Genomic DNA, 18,109 nt, shown 5'->3' on the forward strand with positions numbered 1-18,109 from the left:
GGACTATAATAAGCGCTTGGGTGAGGAGTTTAATACAACAGAGTTGGTAGACACATTCCTTGCCCACAAGGAGCTTACAGCCTAGAGGAGGAAAAGAGACATTAATTCAAAGATTTTTTTTCATGGTATTTATTACGCACTTACTATGTGCCAGGCACAGTTCTAAGCACTGGGATAGAAACACGGTAATCAGTTGGGGTACAGTCCCTGTCCCACATGGGGCTCACAGTCTTAATCTCCATTTTACAGATGAGGTAACTGAGGCTCAGAGAAGTGAAGCAGCTTTCCCAAGAGCTTGCACAGAGCAGAGAAGCACCAGAGCCAGGATTAGAATCCAGGTCCTTCTGACTCCCAGGCCCTTGCTCTATCCATTAGTCCATGCTGCTTCTCAGTGTGACTTTGATTCATTCAATTGTATTTATTGAGCCCTTATTTTGTGTAGAGCACCTTTATAAGACTCCACCCCCAGCCAGCCCTCACCACCCCCCTCCTACACACACACAGAGACACCCACACAACCCGGGCCAGACCCATACTCACGTTGCCTCTGCTGAGGTAGACCGTAACTTGCCCCTCATCCCTGATCTCCGAAAACATGGGCGCGCCGACCAGCAGGTCTGACAGACCGTCAGAATTCAGATCAACTGCACATAAGGAGGAGCCAAAGTAAGAGCCCATCTGCAACCAAGCCGAGTCACAACAGAGCGTTCAGTATCTGCCCGCACATCAGAAGATCGCGCACATTCCACCGGGTCTGAACTCCACTAGGCCTAGGACAGCGCTGGCAATCGATCGATCATGGTCTTTATTGAGTGTTTCCTATACTCAGAGTACTGTACTAAGCGGTTGGGAGAGGACAGTCATAACACTAACAACTGTGGAGTTTGTTAAGCATTTACTATGTGCCAGGCACTGCACTAAGCACTGAGGTGAAGACAAGCAAATTTGGTAGGACGCAGTCCCTGTCCCACGTGGGGCTCACGGGCTTCAAAGTGGCCCAGCTGATAAAGCATGGTCTCTGAGAGTCAGAAGGACCTGGGTTCTAATTCCGGCTCTGCCACATGACTGCTGGGTGACCTGGGGCAACTCACTTCATATCTCTGGGCCTCAGTCATCTCATCTGTAAAATGAGGATTAAGAGTGTGAGCCCTGTGTGGGACAGGGACCGTGTCCAACCTGACTACCTTGTACCTATTCCAGCCCTTAGAACAGTGCTTGGCACTTAGTAAATACTTAACAAGTACCATCATTATTATTTTACAGATGAGGAAACTGGCAGAGTTGGTAGAAACGGTCCCTGCCCATGACATGCTTACGGTCTAGAGGGAATCCACTGAATCATTCAAGAGGGCCTTGGGGTGACAATGGTGAGACCCTAGGGACAGACGGGATTCATTCATTCAATCGTATTTATTGCGCGCTTTGTGAAGAGCACTGTAAGAAGCGCATGGAAAGTACAATACCGCAATAAAGAGACACAATCCCTGTCGACAATGGGCTCACGGTCAGCGGGGACTCGATGGACCAACACTGTGATGTCACTGAGTCCATGGCATAGTGGATCGAGCATGGACCTGGGTGTCAGTAGGTCGTGAGTTCTAATCCCAGCTCTCCCACTTAATAATCATAATGATGATGGCATTTGTTAAGCACTTACGATATACCGAGCACTGTTCTAAGCTCTGGGGTAGATACAAGGTAATGAGGTTGTCCTGCGTGGGGCTCACAGTCTTAATCCCCCTTTTACAGATGAGGTAACTGAGGCACAAAGAAGTCAAGTGACTTGCTCAAAGTCACCCAGCTGATCAATGGCGGAGCCGGGATTAGAACCCACATCCTCTGACTCCCAAGCCTGTGCTCTTTTCACTGAGCCACACTGCTGGGCGAGTCACTTCACTTCTCTGGGCCTCAGTTACCTCATCTGGAAAATGAGATTGAGACTGTGAGCCCCACGTGGGACAGGGACTGTGTCCAACCTGATTTTGCTTGTATCCACCCCAGCACTTAGAACAGTCCCTGGCACATAGTGAGAGCTTAACCTATAATACCATTATTATTATTATGTGATGTGATGTTGGTGCGTTCCCGTGGATGTTGCTGAGGCCCCATAGATACCTGGTGTGATGTCGGCAAAGACACAGGGGAATTTGAGACTTTGTGGGGGGAACTAATGGTTTGTTGCCTTTCCCCAGGACACACCAATCAATCAATCAATCAATCAGGGGTACCCATTGAGCACTTACTATGTGCAGAGCATAGAATTGAGCCCTTAGTACGGTGAAGGGCACCTGGAGATACCACATGGAAACAAATGCTCCCTTAAGATTGTAAATGTGGCCAATGAACTTAATAAATGCGCACCACTTATCAACGGCAAAGCATTTCACTTGACAGAGCCAAGCCAACTAGGAAAAAAGAATTTCCTGAGCTCCGCCAGACTCAAAGAGAAATATTTGCACTAGGAAACATATTGGACTTTTTTTCCCTTTCAAGGAGGGGAGATACTGGATTGTAACTCATAAAAATGAGACATGAAAGCGGCACTCTGTTGAAGAGGGAAACACCCTTTTGATGGTTTGCCAACGATTGTCCGGGCATCTAGCGTTGCCTCTGCAGATCTCCCTGCCCAGGTTTGGTCAAGTTGAAATATAACCACCCAAAAATAACCAAAATAACCTTGGAATCCTAACCCTTTTCTCCCTCAGTTTTCAAACTAAATCTACTTAGGAGCCCTCTCTCTCCAGAACCCCACCTTGGCCTTATCGGTAGTTTGCTGGAGGGAAACTGAAGTGAGAAAGAATTAGGCTTTACTTCAAACTGCCTCCTGTGGCTGAACCCGGGGTGAGGGAAAGGTCAGTCAGTCAGTCAATCGTATTTGTTGAACACTTACTGTGTGCAGAGCAGTGTACTGAGCGCTTAGCACTGTATTAAGCGCTTGCACTGTACTAAGCAGGGACAGCAGCCCCGGCGGAAAAGACAGACAAGGAGGAGGTGCAGAAGGTACAAGCAGGAGATCACACCTCCAAGTTGGCTGCCTCCCACCCTTTTTTTTTTCTTTCAATGGTATTTATTGAATGCCTGCTATGTGCAGAGCACTGTACTAGGCACTTGGGTGAGAAATAATAATTACGGTACTTGTTAAGCACCTACTATGTGCCAAGTACTGTTCTAAGTGCTAGGGTAGATACAAGTTATTTAGGTTGGACACACGTCCCTGTCCCACATGGGGCTCATACTCTTATCCTAATTTTACAGATGAGGTAACAGAGACACAGAAAAGTTAAGTGACTTGCCCAAGGTCACTCAGAAGACATGTGGCAGAACCGGGATTAGAACCCAGGTCTGTACTCTATCCACCAAGCCACGCTGCTTCTCCTCCAAAACAACAGAAATAGCAGACATGTTCTCTGCCCATAACGAGCTTACAGTCTAGAGGGGATGAATGATAATGACGATAATAATGATAATAATAATAATAATAATAATGATGGCATTTGTTAATTGCTTACTATGTGCCAGGATTGTACTAAGTGCTGGGGAGGATAGAAGCAACTCAGGTTGGACACAGTTCCTCTCATGCGGGGCTCACAGTCTCTATCCCCCTTTTACAGATGAAGTCACTGAGGCACAGAGAGGTGAAGTGACTTGCTCAAGGTCACATAGAGAACACGTGATGGAGCCGGGATTGGAACCTATGACCTTCTGATTCCCAGGCCCCTTACACTATGCCATGCTGCTTCAATACTTATGAATATGTGATATGAATAAATAAGTTTATAATATATGATTTAAAGTTGTGTACACCAGCCGAAACCTGCTCCAAGCTTCTCCCTCAGCACTTCAGAGAAGTCAAGAACAGGGGAAACTTTCCAGGAAAAGTTGTCCATAGGATGGCAAGATGGGAAGGAAGATGCATCTCCAGGATGACCCTCCCCGCTAGCTGGGAGATCCAAACCTATCCCAATTTGTCCTCAGGGATCAAGTTACTCGCAGCAATGGTATATGTTACTTGGCATCTTCCTAAATTTTATATGAGAAATTCCTCTCCAAAAGCTTCTTATCTGATATCCAAATGACTAAAACCTTTTGGTCGTGTCATTCGTCGGGCTCGCGAAAGAGCAAAAACATACCCGAGATGTACATTCCTTAGCCAAGAAATGTGCCCTGTCCAGGGCAGGTTGGCACGAGGTAGGCAGGAATGACTCCATTATACTCTCACTCCCTGAGTGTGTGGACTACATGCGTGATATTGAGTAGAGTTGGTGGGAAGCAGCATGGCCTAGTGGCAAGAGCATGGGCTTGGGTCCTCATCCCGGCCTCACCACTTGTCTGCTGTGTGACCTTGGGCAAGTCATTTAACTTCTCTGTGCCTGAGTTACCTCAGCTGTAACTGGGGATTAAGACTGTGAGCCCCACGTGGGATGGGGACAGTGTCCAATCTGATTAGCTTATATCCACCCAGTGCTTCGTATTTGGGGTGATCCTGTGAGCACCCGATGGTGAGAGTACTAAGGGGAATAAGTTTGATCCCTGCCACCTCCTGACAGTCCTACCCACCAGAAGACGCCACGACCCTTCATTGGTGGAGATTCGAAAAATCAGAAGCCAATTCACTGGGTAGGAAAGCCTGACTGTCCCCACACCTTCTTCCAGCACCCTGCCTCCTTCAGCATCTGAGACTTCCTAATAATAATAATTATGGTGTTTGTTAAGTGCTTACCAGGCATTGCACTAAGCACTGGGGTAGATACAAGCTAATTGGGTTAGACACAGTCCTTGTCCCGCATGGAGCTCACAGTCTTCATCCTCTGAAGATGAGGGAACTGAGGCACGGATAAGTCACACAGAAGACAGAATGGCAGAGTCAAGATGAGAACTCAAGTCATTCTGACTCCCAGGCCTGTGCTCTATCCACTAGGTCATGCTGCTTCCTGCCCCTGTCCCGATCCCGGGGGCTGACCTAAATGATGTGTCCCCTTTAAACTTCTGGGTTTCACTTCAGGCCTGGGGCTCCAAAAGGCAGAAACACACAAAACTCAATGGAGGAGGGGCTTTTCATTCCACGCTGGGCTCAGATCCGGGAACTGCGAAGTCCAGAGTAATCGTGGGGTGATTCTCCCCTCAAAATGTCCATCTGTAACTTGAACCCGGGACATTTGTGGCAGTGGAAAGAGGCAGAAACTAGTTGATCATCTCATTTCTAAATGTCATGAGTTTGTTAAATCCCACCTGTGATAGGGCCAGGCAAAGGTACTTCCCACGGAATATACAAATATTAATATTATTGTATTTGTTAAGCACTTAAAAGCTCTCATCTAAGTCCTGGGGTAGATACAAGTTAATCAGGTCAGACATTGTCTCTGTCTCACATGGGGCTCAGAGTCTAAATAGTGGGGAGAACAGGCATTGAACCCGCATTTTACAGATGAAGAAAATGACGCACAGAGAGTGAAGTCACTTGCTCTAGGTTTCACAGCAGGTGGGTGGCAGAGCTAAGGTTAGAACCCAAGTCAGTCAGTGGTATTTATTGAGCACTGACTGTGTGCAGAGCACTGTACTAAGCGCTTGGAAGAGTACAAGAAAATAGTTGATAGACAAATTCCCTGCCCACAGTGAACCTAGAGTCCTCTGCGTTCCAGGCCTTAGCTATTTCCACGAGGCCACGCTGCTCATTCTAAAATAGGAGGTGTCTATTCTATATCTTTCCAGTTCTATTACCCCACTGGAGATGCTACAATCAATCCGTCAGTGGTACAATTGAGCACTTACTATGTGCAGAGCACTTTACTAACTGCTTGGGAGAGAACAACACAACAGAGTTAGAGGCATTCCCTACCCACAAGGAGCAGGAGTAGATTTATGAGATTCAGCGTGGCATAGTGGATAGAGCATGGGCCTGGAAGTCAGAATGACTCCGGTTCTAATCCTGGCTCCACCACGTCTGCTGTGTGACCTTGGGCAAGTCACTTCACTTCCCTTGGACTCAGTTATCTCATCTGAAAATGGGGATTAAGACTGTGAGCCCCATGCAGAACAGGGGCTGGATCCAACCTAAGTAACTTGTATCTACTCCAGCGCTTACAGCAGCGCTCGGCACATACTAAGCGCTTGACAAGTACCATAATTATTATTATTATTATTATTGTTATTCGGTAGAATGGCATTTCCTCCATCTCTGTTGTCAATCTCTGCTCTTAACTTTGAAAGAAGGATTTCCCGGACTGACCTTTACCTCACATCATCTCTAAGATATTACCTCCCCACAGAGCTGAGGTTTTTGGTTTCTGGTTTTCTGTATGTGTGTGTGTTTGGGGACACTCTCCATCAGGACTGGAAAGTCAGGTCTCATGAAATGACGTGCTTGGGAATGCAGTTTGAAGGAAAGTATTATTATTTTCCCAACTGTAGCCCTTTATAAGGACAAGAAGAAATGAAAATTGGGCAAAGATTTCTGGGAGATCCTCTGAGACTAAGATCGAGTGTCCAGGCAAGAAAGAAAGCCCGCATTTCAGATGCCACCTGTATCAGAAATCCCCAGATTACCCAGAGAGTATGCCTCGAGGTATCTGGACATCTTCCACTAGGAGACACTCCCACATAAATCCCATCAGGTGCTGGACCCTGCCTCTGTGCCAGGGTAAATAATAATAATTGTGGCATTTGTTAAGTGCTTACTATGTGTCAGGCATTGTTCTAAGCACTGGTGTAGAGACAAGATAAACTAGTTTGGACACAGTCCCTGCCCCTCGCGGGACTCCCCTTCTTAATCCCCATTTCCCAGAGAAGTGAAGTGATATGCCTAAGGTCACCCAGCAGGCAAGAGGCGGAGCTGGGATTAGAATGCAGGTCCTTCTGATTCCCAGGTCTGGGCTCTATCCATTAGACCACAATGCTTCTCTAAGGGTTCCTTCCACTAGGCCCAGATTTCTCCTACACTACCTCCCCTCCTCCCCAGATCGGTGGTCCCAGCGAGACCCCCATCCCTTCCAAATTGGTTTGGGGCTCAGTCTTCTTAGGTTCCAGTCTAACCCCAACATCCCTGATCTGAGCCCTGTTGGCTTTGGCCAGAGCAAGCATTAAGACTCTCACTCCAGGCTAGGATCAAACCCAGTTAGCCAGTCTCTCCCGCCCCAAAGCTCACCTTCTTTCCCGATGCTTGGAAAATCTTGATTAAGGATCCGGATCGCCTGTCGGTTCGGAAAATGTAGACCTGTGGGTTGGATAAGAGGGAGTCAGTTGTTCAGCCATAAATCCACGAGGAGGCTTGTCTTGCCTCGTTTTCAGCATTCCCTGACCAGTCCAGGGGCACGTAGCACAGTGACTACGGAGGGCCATGGTGACAACACTTAGTACAGTGCTCTGTACACAGTAAGCGCTCAATAAATATGATCGAATGAATGAATGAAAGACAAGGTGTGGCCTAGGCTGACGAGAATGCCAGATGGCTTCTTTTTTTGTTTCTTTTCTTAACGGTATTTGTAAAGTGCTTACTGTGTACCAGGCACTTTACTAAGTGCTGGGGTAGGTAGATACAAGCTAATCATGTAGGAGACAGTTCATGTCCCGCATGGGACACACAGTCTTCATCCCCATTTTACAGATGAGGGAACTGAGGCAAGAAGAAGTGAAATGTCCAAGGTCCCACAAGCGACAAGTGGCAGTGCTGGGATTAGAACCCAGGTCCTTCTGACTCCCAGCCTCTATCCACTGGGTCATGCTGCTGCTTCTTGGCAACCCACTGGGCTAGTCACTGGGACTCTAATGATAATCATCTTCCCCCGTCCAAGAGACGCTCTTGCTTATCCCTGAAGAGTTATGTCAACACCAGGGATGTCACTGAATCAGGAAGAAAAGATGATCAGGTGACTCTTGCCCCTTCACCAAACTCCCACCGAGAAGCTACTGTATTGCTCACCACCACCATCATTGTCTTGACTTGACTCAGGTCCTCTTGAGCCAAACACGACCAGATCCAACAAGGGGGACCGCAGAAGAAATAGGTACTACTGGAATTCTGGCCGCAGGGAGGTTGAAAAAGCAGCAGTAAGGGATAAGAAGTAAGAGATGCACCCTGTCCTTCTGCCCCCGCTTCTCAAGTGGAGCTGTGGCAGTCAGGTGGTAGGGGAAGGAGAGAAGAGTATGGAATGCAGCTAGGTCTCAGGGGTACAGAAGCAGAACTGTGGGGGGAATAGGAGGATGATGAGGAGGATGAGGAGGAGGACAAGGACGAGGACAAGGAAGAGGACGAGGGTGAGGGGAGCAAGGGGCGGGGGGGGTGGCAAGGTCAGGGAAGAGGACAAGGAAAACGGGAAAGAGGAGGAGGGGGACAAGGGGAAAGAAGGGGAGGGGAATGAAGAGGAAGAGGAGAGAGAGGAGGAGGGGTAGGAAGGGAAGGAGGAAGAAGATGAAGGGGAGAGGAAGGAGGAAGAGGACAGGACAAGAGGAAAGAGGAGGATGAGGACAAGGGAGAGAAGGAGAAGGAGGAGGAGGGTGAGAGGTAGAGGAGGAAGAGAGGAAGGGGGAGGGGAAGAGGAGGACAGGTAGGAGGGTAAAGAGGGAGAGGAACAGGAAAAGGAGGAAGATGAGGAGGAGGAGGAAGAGGAGGCAGAGGAGGAGAACAAGAAAGGGGGAGGAGGAAGACAAAGATGACAAAGAGCAGGATGAGAACAAGGGGAAGAGGAGGATGGGGATGACGGGGAGGAGGAGGGAGAGGAGGAGGAGGGATGAGGGGAAGGAGGAAGAGAAGGAGAATGAGGAGGAGGAGGGGAAGAAGGAGGAGGAGGGGAAGGAGGAAAAGGAGAATGACAAGGAGGAGGAAAAGAATGAAGAGGAGTGGGAGGAGAAGGATCAGGGACACAAGAGCTCAGAGTTATACAAGAAGGGCAGTCAGAGGCTGAGAGGAGCCATCTCCGGGCCGCATTAAATTCCCCCACCAGTTTGTGGCTATCAGCTTGTTGGCCAGTCCTATTGCCTGATTCCTGTGGCTCCTCTCCGGAGCCCACGATACCATCAGAACAACCCGTGCCCCATGGGGTCTGCCCCTGGGTGAGCAAAACAGGATGTGAGCATTTCCCCAACGCCGGCGAGCCATCTCCCGGCGCCAGCTTCGGCAGGCTCTGGCGGGAAGCAGTTCCCCTCAGGCCCGTCATGAGCAGGGCAGGGACTCATGGGACTTGGGGGCTGACTAAGTCTCCCTCGGGGTTATCGGAGGTCGTGCCCCGGCTTCTCCCTGGCTCTGACCCGCAGTGGGCTGCTTCGCTGGGGATACTTGGCCGGGTATGCTGTCTCCTGGAAGAGCAGAGGGATGGAGGGAAAGCCCAAGATGGCTTCCCTGCTCCTCAATCTGTAGGTACAGGGGTGGGGTTAGGAGTGGGAGAGCCACGGATAGATCCCAAGGTGGCCGAGCTCAGCCTGAGATGCCAAATTTTCCAGGGGAGGGAGGAGACTCCATCTGTCCTCCTCAACTGCCTCCAGCCTCCTGACCACTGAGACACTAACATCCCTCACTCCCTTCGAGACAGCTAGCCGGGGGCTCGATCAATCAATCAATTGTATCTATTGAGCACTTACTGTGTGCACAGCACTGTACTAAGTGCTCGGGAGAGTACAAATCCCTCCCTTCTTTTGTGCTGGCTGGCCATAGGGCTCAAACAATCAATCAATCGTATTTATAGAGCACTTATTGTGTGCACAGCATTGTATTAAGCGCTCGGGAGAGTATAGATACCTCTCTCCCTTCGGGCCGGCTGCCCAGGGGACTCAATCAATCAATAAATCATATTTACTGAACAATTATTCTGTGCAGAGCTCGGTTCTAGGCATTTGGGAAAGTATGATATAACGGAGTTGGGAGACACGTTCAGTAAAGGACGTGACTCAGTAAAGGAGCCCCAAAGTAAATGATAAAAAAAATCCACGTTTGAAACGACCCAAATGCTACTTAAAAATCAATGTATTTGCTCTGCATTTTCCCATCCTAATCAATCAAGCCTGGACCCCTAACAACCGGGGCCATTTCTGCCCATCCTCGTTGCCATGACAGCTGTTAGGCCCCGATGGGATTTCCAGAATGCCTTTAAACTCTCCTCCTCCCATTCGCAGCCATCCAGCATTTTTGCTAGTCTTTTGCCCACATTTCCCAGAAGGAATAGGAAAATAGGCTGTATTTTCCAGAGCAAGGAGGACCAGCCCAATCAGAAAAGACAGAAGCCACTGCTGAAAATTCAACTTGCAGCATCCACCGCAAGCAGCATGGCCTCCTGGAAGGAGCACAGGCCTGGGAGTCAGAGGACCTGGGTTCTAATCTCAGTTCCGCCACTTACCTGCTGTGTGACCTGGGGCAGTCACTTAAACTCCCTGGCCCTCAGTGACCTCATCTGTAAAATGCATTCATTCATTCGGTCGATCTTATTTACTGAGCCCTTAATGTGTGCAAAGCACTGTACTAAGCACTAGGGAGAGTACAATATAACAATAAACATGGGGATGAAGACTGTGAACCCGTTTGGGGCAGGGATGGCATCCAACCTGATAACCTTGTACCTACCCCAGTGCTTAGAACAGTGCTTGGCTCATAGTTAGTGCTTAACAAATGCCATAATCATCATCATCACAGCAGGAGTCCCTCATGTACAACAGGGTGTCCTGGGATTCTCTCCTCCCACCCCACTGCCTTGTGGGAGAAATGCTCAGAACTAAGGCAACAGGCAGGTGGAGCAGAGGGAATGGAATCATCATCATTGGACTTAAAGAACTCGTCACCCTGCTCCCTCCTACCTCACCTTGCTACTCTCCTAAGACTACCTAGCCTGCACACTTCGTTCCTCTAATTCCAACCTTCTCCCCGTACCTCCATCTCGTCTATCTCACCATCAACCTCTCGCCCACATCCTACCTCTGGCCTGGAATGCCCTCCCTCCTCCCATCAGAGAGATAATTGCTCTCCCCCACTTCAAAGCCTTCAAAAAGGCTCCAACTCCTCCAAGAAGGTTTCCCTGACTGAGCCCTCCTCTCCTTTCTCCCACTCCCTTCTGCGCCATTCTTACTTGCTCCTTCATTCATCCTCCCTCCGAACCCCACAGCATATATGTACATATCTGTTTACCCCTGTGCAAGTCACTTGGCTTCTCCTTGCCTCAGTTACCTCAACTGTGAAATGGGGATTAAGACTGTAAGCCCCATGTGGAACAGGGATTGTGTCCACCCTGCTTACCTTGTATCCATCCCAGGACTCAGAACAGTGCCTGGCACATAGTAAGCGCTTAACAAATATCACAATTATTATTGTTGTTATTATTATCATTGTCCTCTACGCCTTCTCCCTCCCGCCCGGGCTTCCACACCCACTGGGCATTACAGAGCCACCGAAGAAGGTTGATTTGATCTCCTGCTCTGCCCGATGCCAGGCGGGCCAGAAGAGGTTGGCTGAGCTGCTGGGCACAGAGACGCCACCTTCCATCTGGGACACTGCTCGACTGGGGGGATCTTTTACCTTCCCGATGCCTTCATCCTGGGGAGCTCCTCCTACCACGTCGGTGGCAGTCGGATGGGAGAAATGTCCCGCGGTCACGGCGTAGCCTGAATGGGAAGGGTCAGGATGGGGTCGGGAGAGAGAGAGGGGAAGCAGGAGGTCAGTGCACCAGAATAGCCATACGCCTTCAGCCCCCAGCTACCCTTGGGAGAAAAAAATAATCAGCAACAGCCAGAAAGCCACCATCGGCCCCTTCTCATGGGACCACCAGGCTTTTGTGTTTCTGGTGGTTGTCCATCCTCTTCCACATCAAACAGAAACTCCTCACCATCGTCTGTAAAGCGGTCAATCATCAAGCCCACCTCTATCTCACATCGCCGCTCTCCTACTCCAACCCAGCCGGCACACTTCGCTCCTCTTACGCTAACCTTCTCACTGTACCACCATCTTCTCTATCTTGCCGCCAATCTCTTGCCCACTTCCTGCCTCTGGCCTGGTACATCCTCCCTCCTCATATCAGACAGTCAATGACTCTCCCCTCCTTCAAAGCCTGATTAAAGGCACATCTCCTCCAAGAGGCCTTCCCTGACTAAGCCTTCCTTTCCTCTTCTCCCATTCCCTTCTGCATCACCTTGACTTGCTTCCTTTATTCATCCCCCCGTCTCAACCCCACAGCACTTATGTCCATGTCTGTAATTTATTTATTTATATTAATGTCTGTCTCCCCCTCTAGACTGTGAGCTTGAGGTGGTCGGACAATGTGTGTGTTATGTTGTTAAACTGTACTCTCCTCTCCCAAGTGCTTAGTACAGTGCTCTGCACACAGTAAAGGCTCAATAAATACAGCCGATAGGCTGACTTGGGCACAGAGTTCAAGAGGAAATTCCCTGAGGGAAAATGGAGGACTACTGACCTATTCACCAGCCCTGCTCACCCCTCCCAGAGGTCACAGGACAACCTCCAGCTGGGATCCCTACCTGTAAGCTCCCTGAAAACAAGGATCATGTCAGTTACTCTAATGAATTCTCCCAGCTGGTGCTCAGTAATAATAATAATAATAATGTTGGTATTTGTTAAACGCTTACTATGTGCAGAGCACTGTTCTAAGCGCTGGGGTAGACACAGGGGAATCAGGTTGTCCCACATGGGGCTCACAGTCTTCATCCCCATTTTACAGATGAGGTAACTGAGGCACAGAGAAGTGAAGTGACTTGCCCAAGGTCACACAGCAGACAAGTGGCAGAGCTGGGATTCGAACTCATGACCTCTGACTCCAAAGCCCGTGCTCTTTCCACTGAGCCACGCTGCTCTGCACAAGGTAAGCGCTCAATAAATATCATTTGTTGACACCTGCAGTACCCATAAGTCTAGAGTTTAGACTAGTTTAGAGAAGCAGCGTGGCTCAGTGGAAAGAGCTTGGGCTTGGGAGTCAGAAGTCATGGGTTCAAATCAGCTCTGCCACTTGTCAGCTGTGTGACTGTGGGCAAGTCACTTAACTTCTCTGTGCCTCAGTTACCTCATCTGTAAAATGGGGATTAACTGTGAGCCTCACATGGGACAACCTGATTACCCTGTATCTCCCCCAGCACTTAGATCAGTGCTCTGCACATAGTAAGTGCTTAACAAATACCAACATTATTATTATTAGAGGATTCTACTACTACAGATGGATTCTAGTCTCAGATGTTAATAAATTCTGACTTTGTCCACATGGTGAATTCATTTCAGACTCAGGGCCGCAGGGCCATAGAAAAACCATACTTCTGACAGGGAAGCAACAAGGGCTCGTGGATACAGCCCAGGTCTTGGAGCCAGAGGACCTGGGTTCTAATGCCAGTGCTGCCTCTTGCCTGCCATGTGATCTTGAGCAAGTCATTTCACTTCTCAGTTTCCTCAGCTCAGGTTCCTCTGAGGCTCAGTTTCCTCAGTTGCAAAGCGGGGATTCAATACCTGCACTCCCTCCTACCTGACTGTGAGCTCATGTGAGACAGGGATTCTATCTGGCCTGATTAGTTTGGATCTACCCCAGTGCTTAGAACAGTGTTGACAAATACCTTAAAAAAACCTGATATCTACAAATTTTTAAGTCATTCATTCATTTGATTGAATTTATCGAGCGCTTACTGTATGCATAATACTGTACTAAGTGCTCAGGAAGTACAATTCAGCAACAAAAAGAGACAATCCCTGCCCACAATGGGCTCACAGTCTAGAAGGTGGGAGAAGTCTACGGAAGAGTGATATCAAGCTCTCAGCTGATGCTTGATCTGTCTTGATGATGGATAAAGGTCATTTTGTCCTCACTCCTTATATCTTCATCACCATCACCACCCCCACTATTACTCCAAGAAGCAGTGTGGCTTAGTGGAAAGATCACGGGCCTGAGAGACTGGGGACCTACGTTCTAATCCTGACTCCGCCACTTGTCTGCTGGGTGACCAGGGACAAATCACCTTACTATTCTGTGCCTCAGTGACCTCATCTGTACAGTGGGAATTAAGATTGGGAGTCCTATGTGGGCAGGGACTGTGTCCACCCTGATTATTTTGTATCTGCCCCAGGACTTAGTACAGTGCCTGGCACATAGTAAGCACTTAACAAATACCATTACCAAAAAAAAAGCAATGGCAGAAGGAAAATGAGGGTCTGAAGAGAGTCTGGAGAGACTTAAGTGACTTGTTCAGGGTGCAATCCCCACCAGGTGAACAAATACAGATTTCTGTTCCTTCTCCCCAGGAACTTAATGATGTCCTAATGGATAGCGCACACCTTTGGGAGTCAGAAGGACCTGGGTTCTAAATCCAGCTCTCCTACTCATCTGCTGTGTGAACTTGGGCCACTCGCTTCACTTCTCTGTGCCTCAGTTATCTCATCTATAAAGTGCACATTTAGACTGTGAGCCCCATGTGGGACAAGGACTGTGCCCAATCTGTTTAGCTTGTAAGCTTGTATCTACCCCAGCGTTTGGTACAGTGCCTGACACATAGTAATCGTTTAACAAATACCATTAAGAAAAAGAAAAATAAATAAAGGTAAAGCAGACATGAGCCATGAATTATCCGAGAATCCCAGGGGGCAGGGAAATCTCATTTTCCATCTTAGGGATTGACTATGTCCAAGGATGGGAGTGGGTAGAGTGGTCTGGCCTGGATAGGAGGAGAAGGAGGGGTCAGCAAGATTCCAAGGAGGAGGAGGTTGACCCTGGGTGTGGCCATCTGGCCAGCTCGGCGGAAACCAAATTTCAATCAGACTTTCGCCTGAGTCTGAAGATGTTGCAATTCCACACTAATCCAATTGGAGACTGAAGCTTTGGCTCCACATCCAGACACTCCGGGAAGGATCCAGAGTAGAAGCACTGCCAAAATCCCAGATATTTCCCCTAGGGGATAGAGGGGAGGGGTGTTGCAGAGGGTGGGGGTGCATCGGCAGGGATTCCCCTCCTCTTTGGCCAGGAAGAAATCGCTGTGGATTCCTGGGAGCTGTAGGAGACAGTGAAGTTGGGATTCCCCATCTCCTGAGGAAGGGGGGTGTTAACCTAAATATAGACTGCTAACTTGTCAGTCAATCATATTTATTGAGCACTTACTGTGTGCAGAGCGCTGTACTAAGCTCTTGGGACAGTACAGTATACCAGGGTAATGGGTACATTCCCTGCCCACAGCGAGCTTTAAGTCTAGAGGAGAAGCAGTTTGGCCTAGTGGATAGGGCACAGGCCTGTGAGTCAGAAGGACCTGGGTTCTAAACCCAGATCCCCACTTGTCTGTTGTTTGTGACCTTGAGAGAGTTACTTCACTTCTCTGTGCCTCTCTTCCCTCATCTGTAAAATGGGGATTAAGATAGTAAGTCCTAAGTGGGTTATATTGTCCTCTCCCAAGTGCTTAGTACAGTGCTGGATTCATAAATACAACTGACTGACTGAAATGGACTGTGTCCAATCTGATTACCTTGTTTCTACTCCAGAGCTTAGTACAGTGCCTGGCACATAGTAAGTGCTTAACAAATACCACTAAAAAACCCAGGACTCCACCCTGAAAACTGATCCAGCCCATCAGGGGGTGCCAGAAAGGGTCCATGCCCACTTCACCATGAATTTTTCCTAGTTCCGGACTCATACACACTCCCCCTCTGGGATATGCAGCATGGGACAGTGGTTAGAATATGGGCCTGGGAGTCAGAAGGTCAAGGATTCTAATCCCGGCTCTGTCATTTGCCTGCTGTGTGACCTTGGGCAAGTCACTTCACTTCTCTGTGCCTCAATTTCCTCATCTGTAAAATGGGGGCTGAGACTGTGAGCCCCAACGTGGGATAGGGACTGTGTCCAACTCTATTTGCTTGTATCCACCCCAGCAGCTGTAAGCACTTAACAAATACCATCACTATATTATTATTTGGGGAGCCTCTTGCCCCGCCCTGGCCTTGCAGGATGTGGGCTTTGACTCCCCAGTTGAGGACTGATGGCGAGTGTTTGCAACCTACTCCCTTCAGCGTTTAGAAAAGTGCTCAGTGCTTAGAACAGTGCTTGGCACATAATGAGCATTTAACAAATGCCATTATTATTATTCAGGGAAGTAGTGTGGCTTAGTGGAAAGAGCATGGGCGTGGATGTCAGGAGACCTATGTAATAATGTTGGTATTTGTTAAGCGCTTACTATGTGTAGAGCACTGTTCTAAGTGCTGGGGTAGATACAGGGTAATCAGGTTGTCCCATGTGAGGCTCACAGTTAATCTCCATTTTACAGATGAGGTAACTGAGGCACAGAGAACTTAAGTGACTTGCCCACAGTCACACAGCTGACAAGTGACAGAGCTGGGAGTCGAACCCGGCTATATTAGAACTGTATTCTAGTCCCGGCTCCACCACTTGCCTGTTGTGTGACTTTGATCAAGTCACTTAACTTCTCTAGGCTTCCGTTTCTTCATCTGCAATAAACAGATTAAATTACCCGCTCTTCCTTCTGCTTAGACTGTGATCCCACATGTATATTGTATTTTATGTCCATAGCCATCATTTATTCATTTGTATGAATGCCTGTTCCCCCCCAGCCTAAGGTCATTGTGGGCAGGGAACGTTTCTATCAATTCTGTTATACTGTAGTCTCCCAAGCGCTTAGTACAGAACTATACACAAAGTAAGCACTCAATAAATGCAACTGAGTGACTGATTAATCTACCCTAGTGCTTAGCATATAGTATGCATTTAACAAATACTTATCATTACTCTTATTATTGTTATTGTTATTATTATTACTACTACAGGGTCTGAGGCTGACCAGCTTTCACCCAGGACCCCGAACTTCTTGTTGCACATTTGAAATTGAGATGAATCCAGACCTGTTGAGTTCAGAGTTGGGGAAAGGGAGACAAAGAGGTTTATTTGCTTTACCCCCGGTTCCCAAAATGAGAACAGACCCAGATTGGGGTAGATTCAGGTCTTCTTCAAGGCTACAGGGAGTCAAACATTTCAAAACCCCACCTGGCCTCGGATCCCAGCACCCAAGGACCCCATCAAACACAAATCTAACTTTCAACTGGCACCTATAAGCTTTCCCACCCAGGCCTGGGAGGGTTTGTGTCAGGGAGAGGAGAAAGAACAAAAGGAGGAAGAGAATGAGGAGAAGGAGAATGAGGAGGAGGAGGAGGAGGAGAAAAGGGGGAGGAGAATGAGGAAGAGGAGGAAAATGAGGAGGAGGAGAAGGTGAAAGAGCAGGAAGAGTAGAAAGTAAAGGAAGAGCAGAATAAGGAGGTGGAAGACAAAGAAGAGGAGAAGGAGAATGAGGAGGAGGAGAAGGTGAAAGAGGAGGAAGAGTAGAAAAAGGAGGAGGTGGAGGAGAAAGAAGAGGAGGAGGGGAAGTTAAAGAGGAGGAGTAAAATGAGGAGGAGGTGAAAGAGAAGAGTAGAAAGTAGAGAAAGAGTAGAAAGAGGAGAAGGTGGAGAAAGAAAAGGAGGAGGAGAAGGGGAAAGAGAAGGAGGAGAATGAGGAAGAGGAAGAGTAGGAGGAGGGAGAGAATGAGGAGGAAGAGGAGAAAGAGGAGGAAGAGGAGAAAGTGGAGAAAGAGGGGAAAAGAGGAGGAGGTAGAGAAGGAAGAGGAGGAGGAGGAGGAGATGAAAGAGGGGGAAGAGGAGGAAGAGGAGAAAAGAGGAGGAGATAAAAGGAGGAGAAAGAAGAGGAGGAGAGGAAGATGAAAGAAGAAGAGGAAGAGAAGGAGGAGGAGGTAGAAGAGGAGAAGGAGGAAAAAGAAGAGCCGAAGGGGTAGGTGAAAGAGGAGGCAAAGCAGAAGAATAATTCAGGAGGAAACTCAATTATTGTCATTAGAAAGGTAAAGTATAACTATTCTAACGGCATCTACTAATTGCAAACCCATGGTTTCTTTCAATTCCATGGCCATCCGGTATTCCACTCCATTTTCAGTTGGGAATTACAGACCTCTTGCCTTACCCAAGGTCTAAGCCTTATAATTCACAGGTAAACAAGTAAAGGCAAGCCAAAGCCCTTAAACACACATGTCCACTTCCCTGAATTATGCTTGGAGGGGAAGCTGCTCAATTTGTTCATTTTTTTTTCAAGACGAGCACTGGGACAAGAAGAGGGAGACTCTTTGGTTTCTTTAATTAACATTAACATTAGGCTGCTGCTGCCTG

The 18,109-nt window shown here is 48.3% G+C and overlaps 1 protein-coding gene across 1 annotated transcript in view; it reads right to left on the reverse strand.

The window, feature by feature from the left end:
* Positions 1-18,109, reverse strand: part of ITGA9 (integrin subunit alpha 9) — a 286,676-nt gene that overhangs the window by 220,567 nt on the left and 48,000 nt on the right. The window contains exons 7-9 of the mRNA XM_029049589.2: positions 11,492-11,577; positions 7,142-7,210; positions 541-678 (exon numbers count right to left, since the gene is read on the reverse strand). Of these exons, the coding sequence (XP_028905422.1) occupies positions 541-678; positions 7,142-7,210; positions 11,492-11,577 (293 nt within the window). The remainder of the gene's footprint in view (positions 1-540; positions 679-7,141; positions 7,211-11,491; positions 11,578-18,109) is intronic.

Source organism: Ornithorhynchus anatinus, chromosome 21 (assembly GCF_004115215.2).
Source record: "Ornithorhynchus anatinus isolate Pmale09 chromosome 21, mOrnAna1.pri.v4, whole genome shotgun sequence".
NCBI classification, from domain to species: Eukaryota; Metazoa; Chordata; class Mammalia; order Monotremata; family Ornithorhynchidae; genus Ornithorhynchus; species Ornithorhynchus anatinus.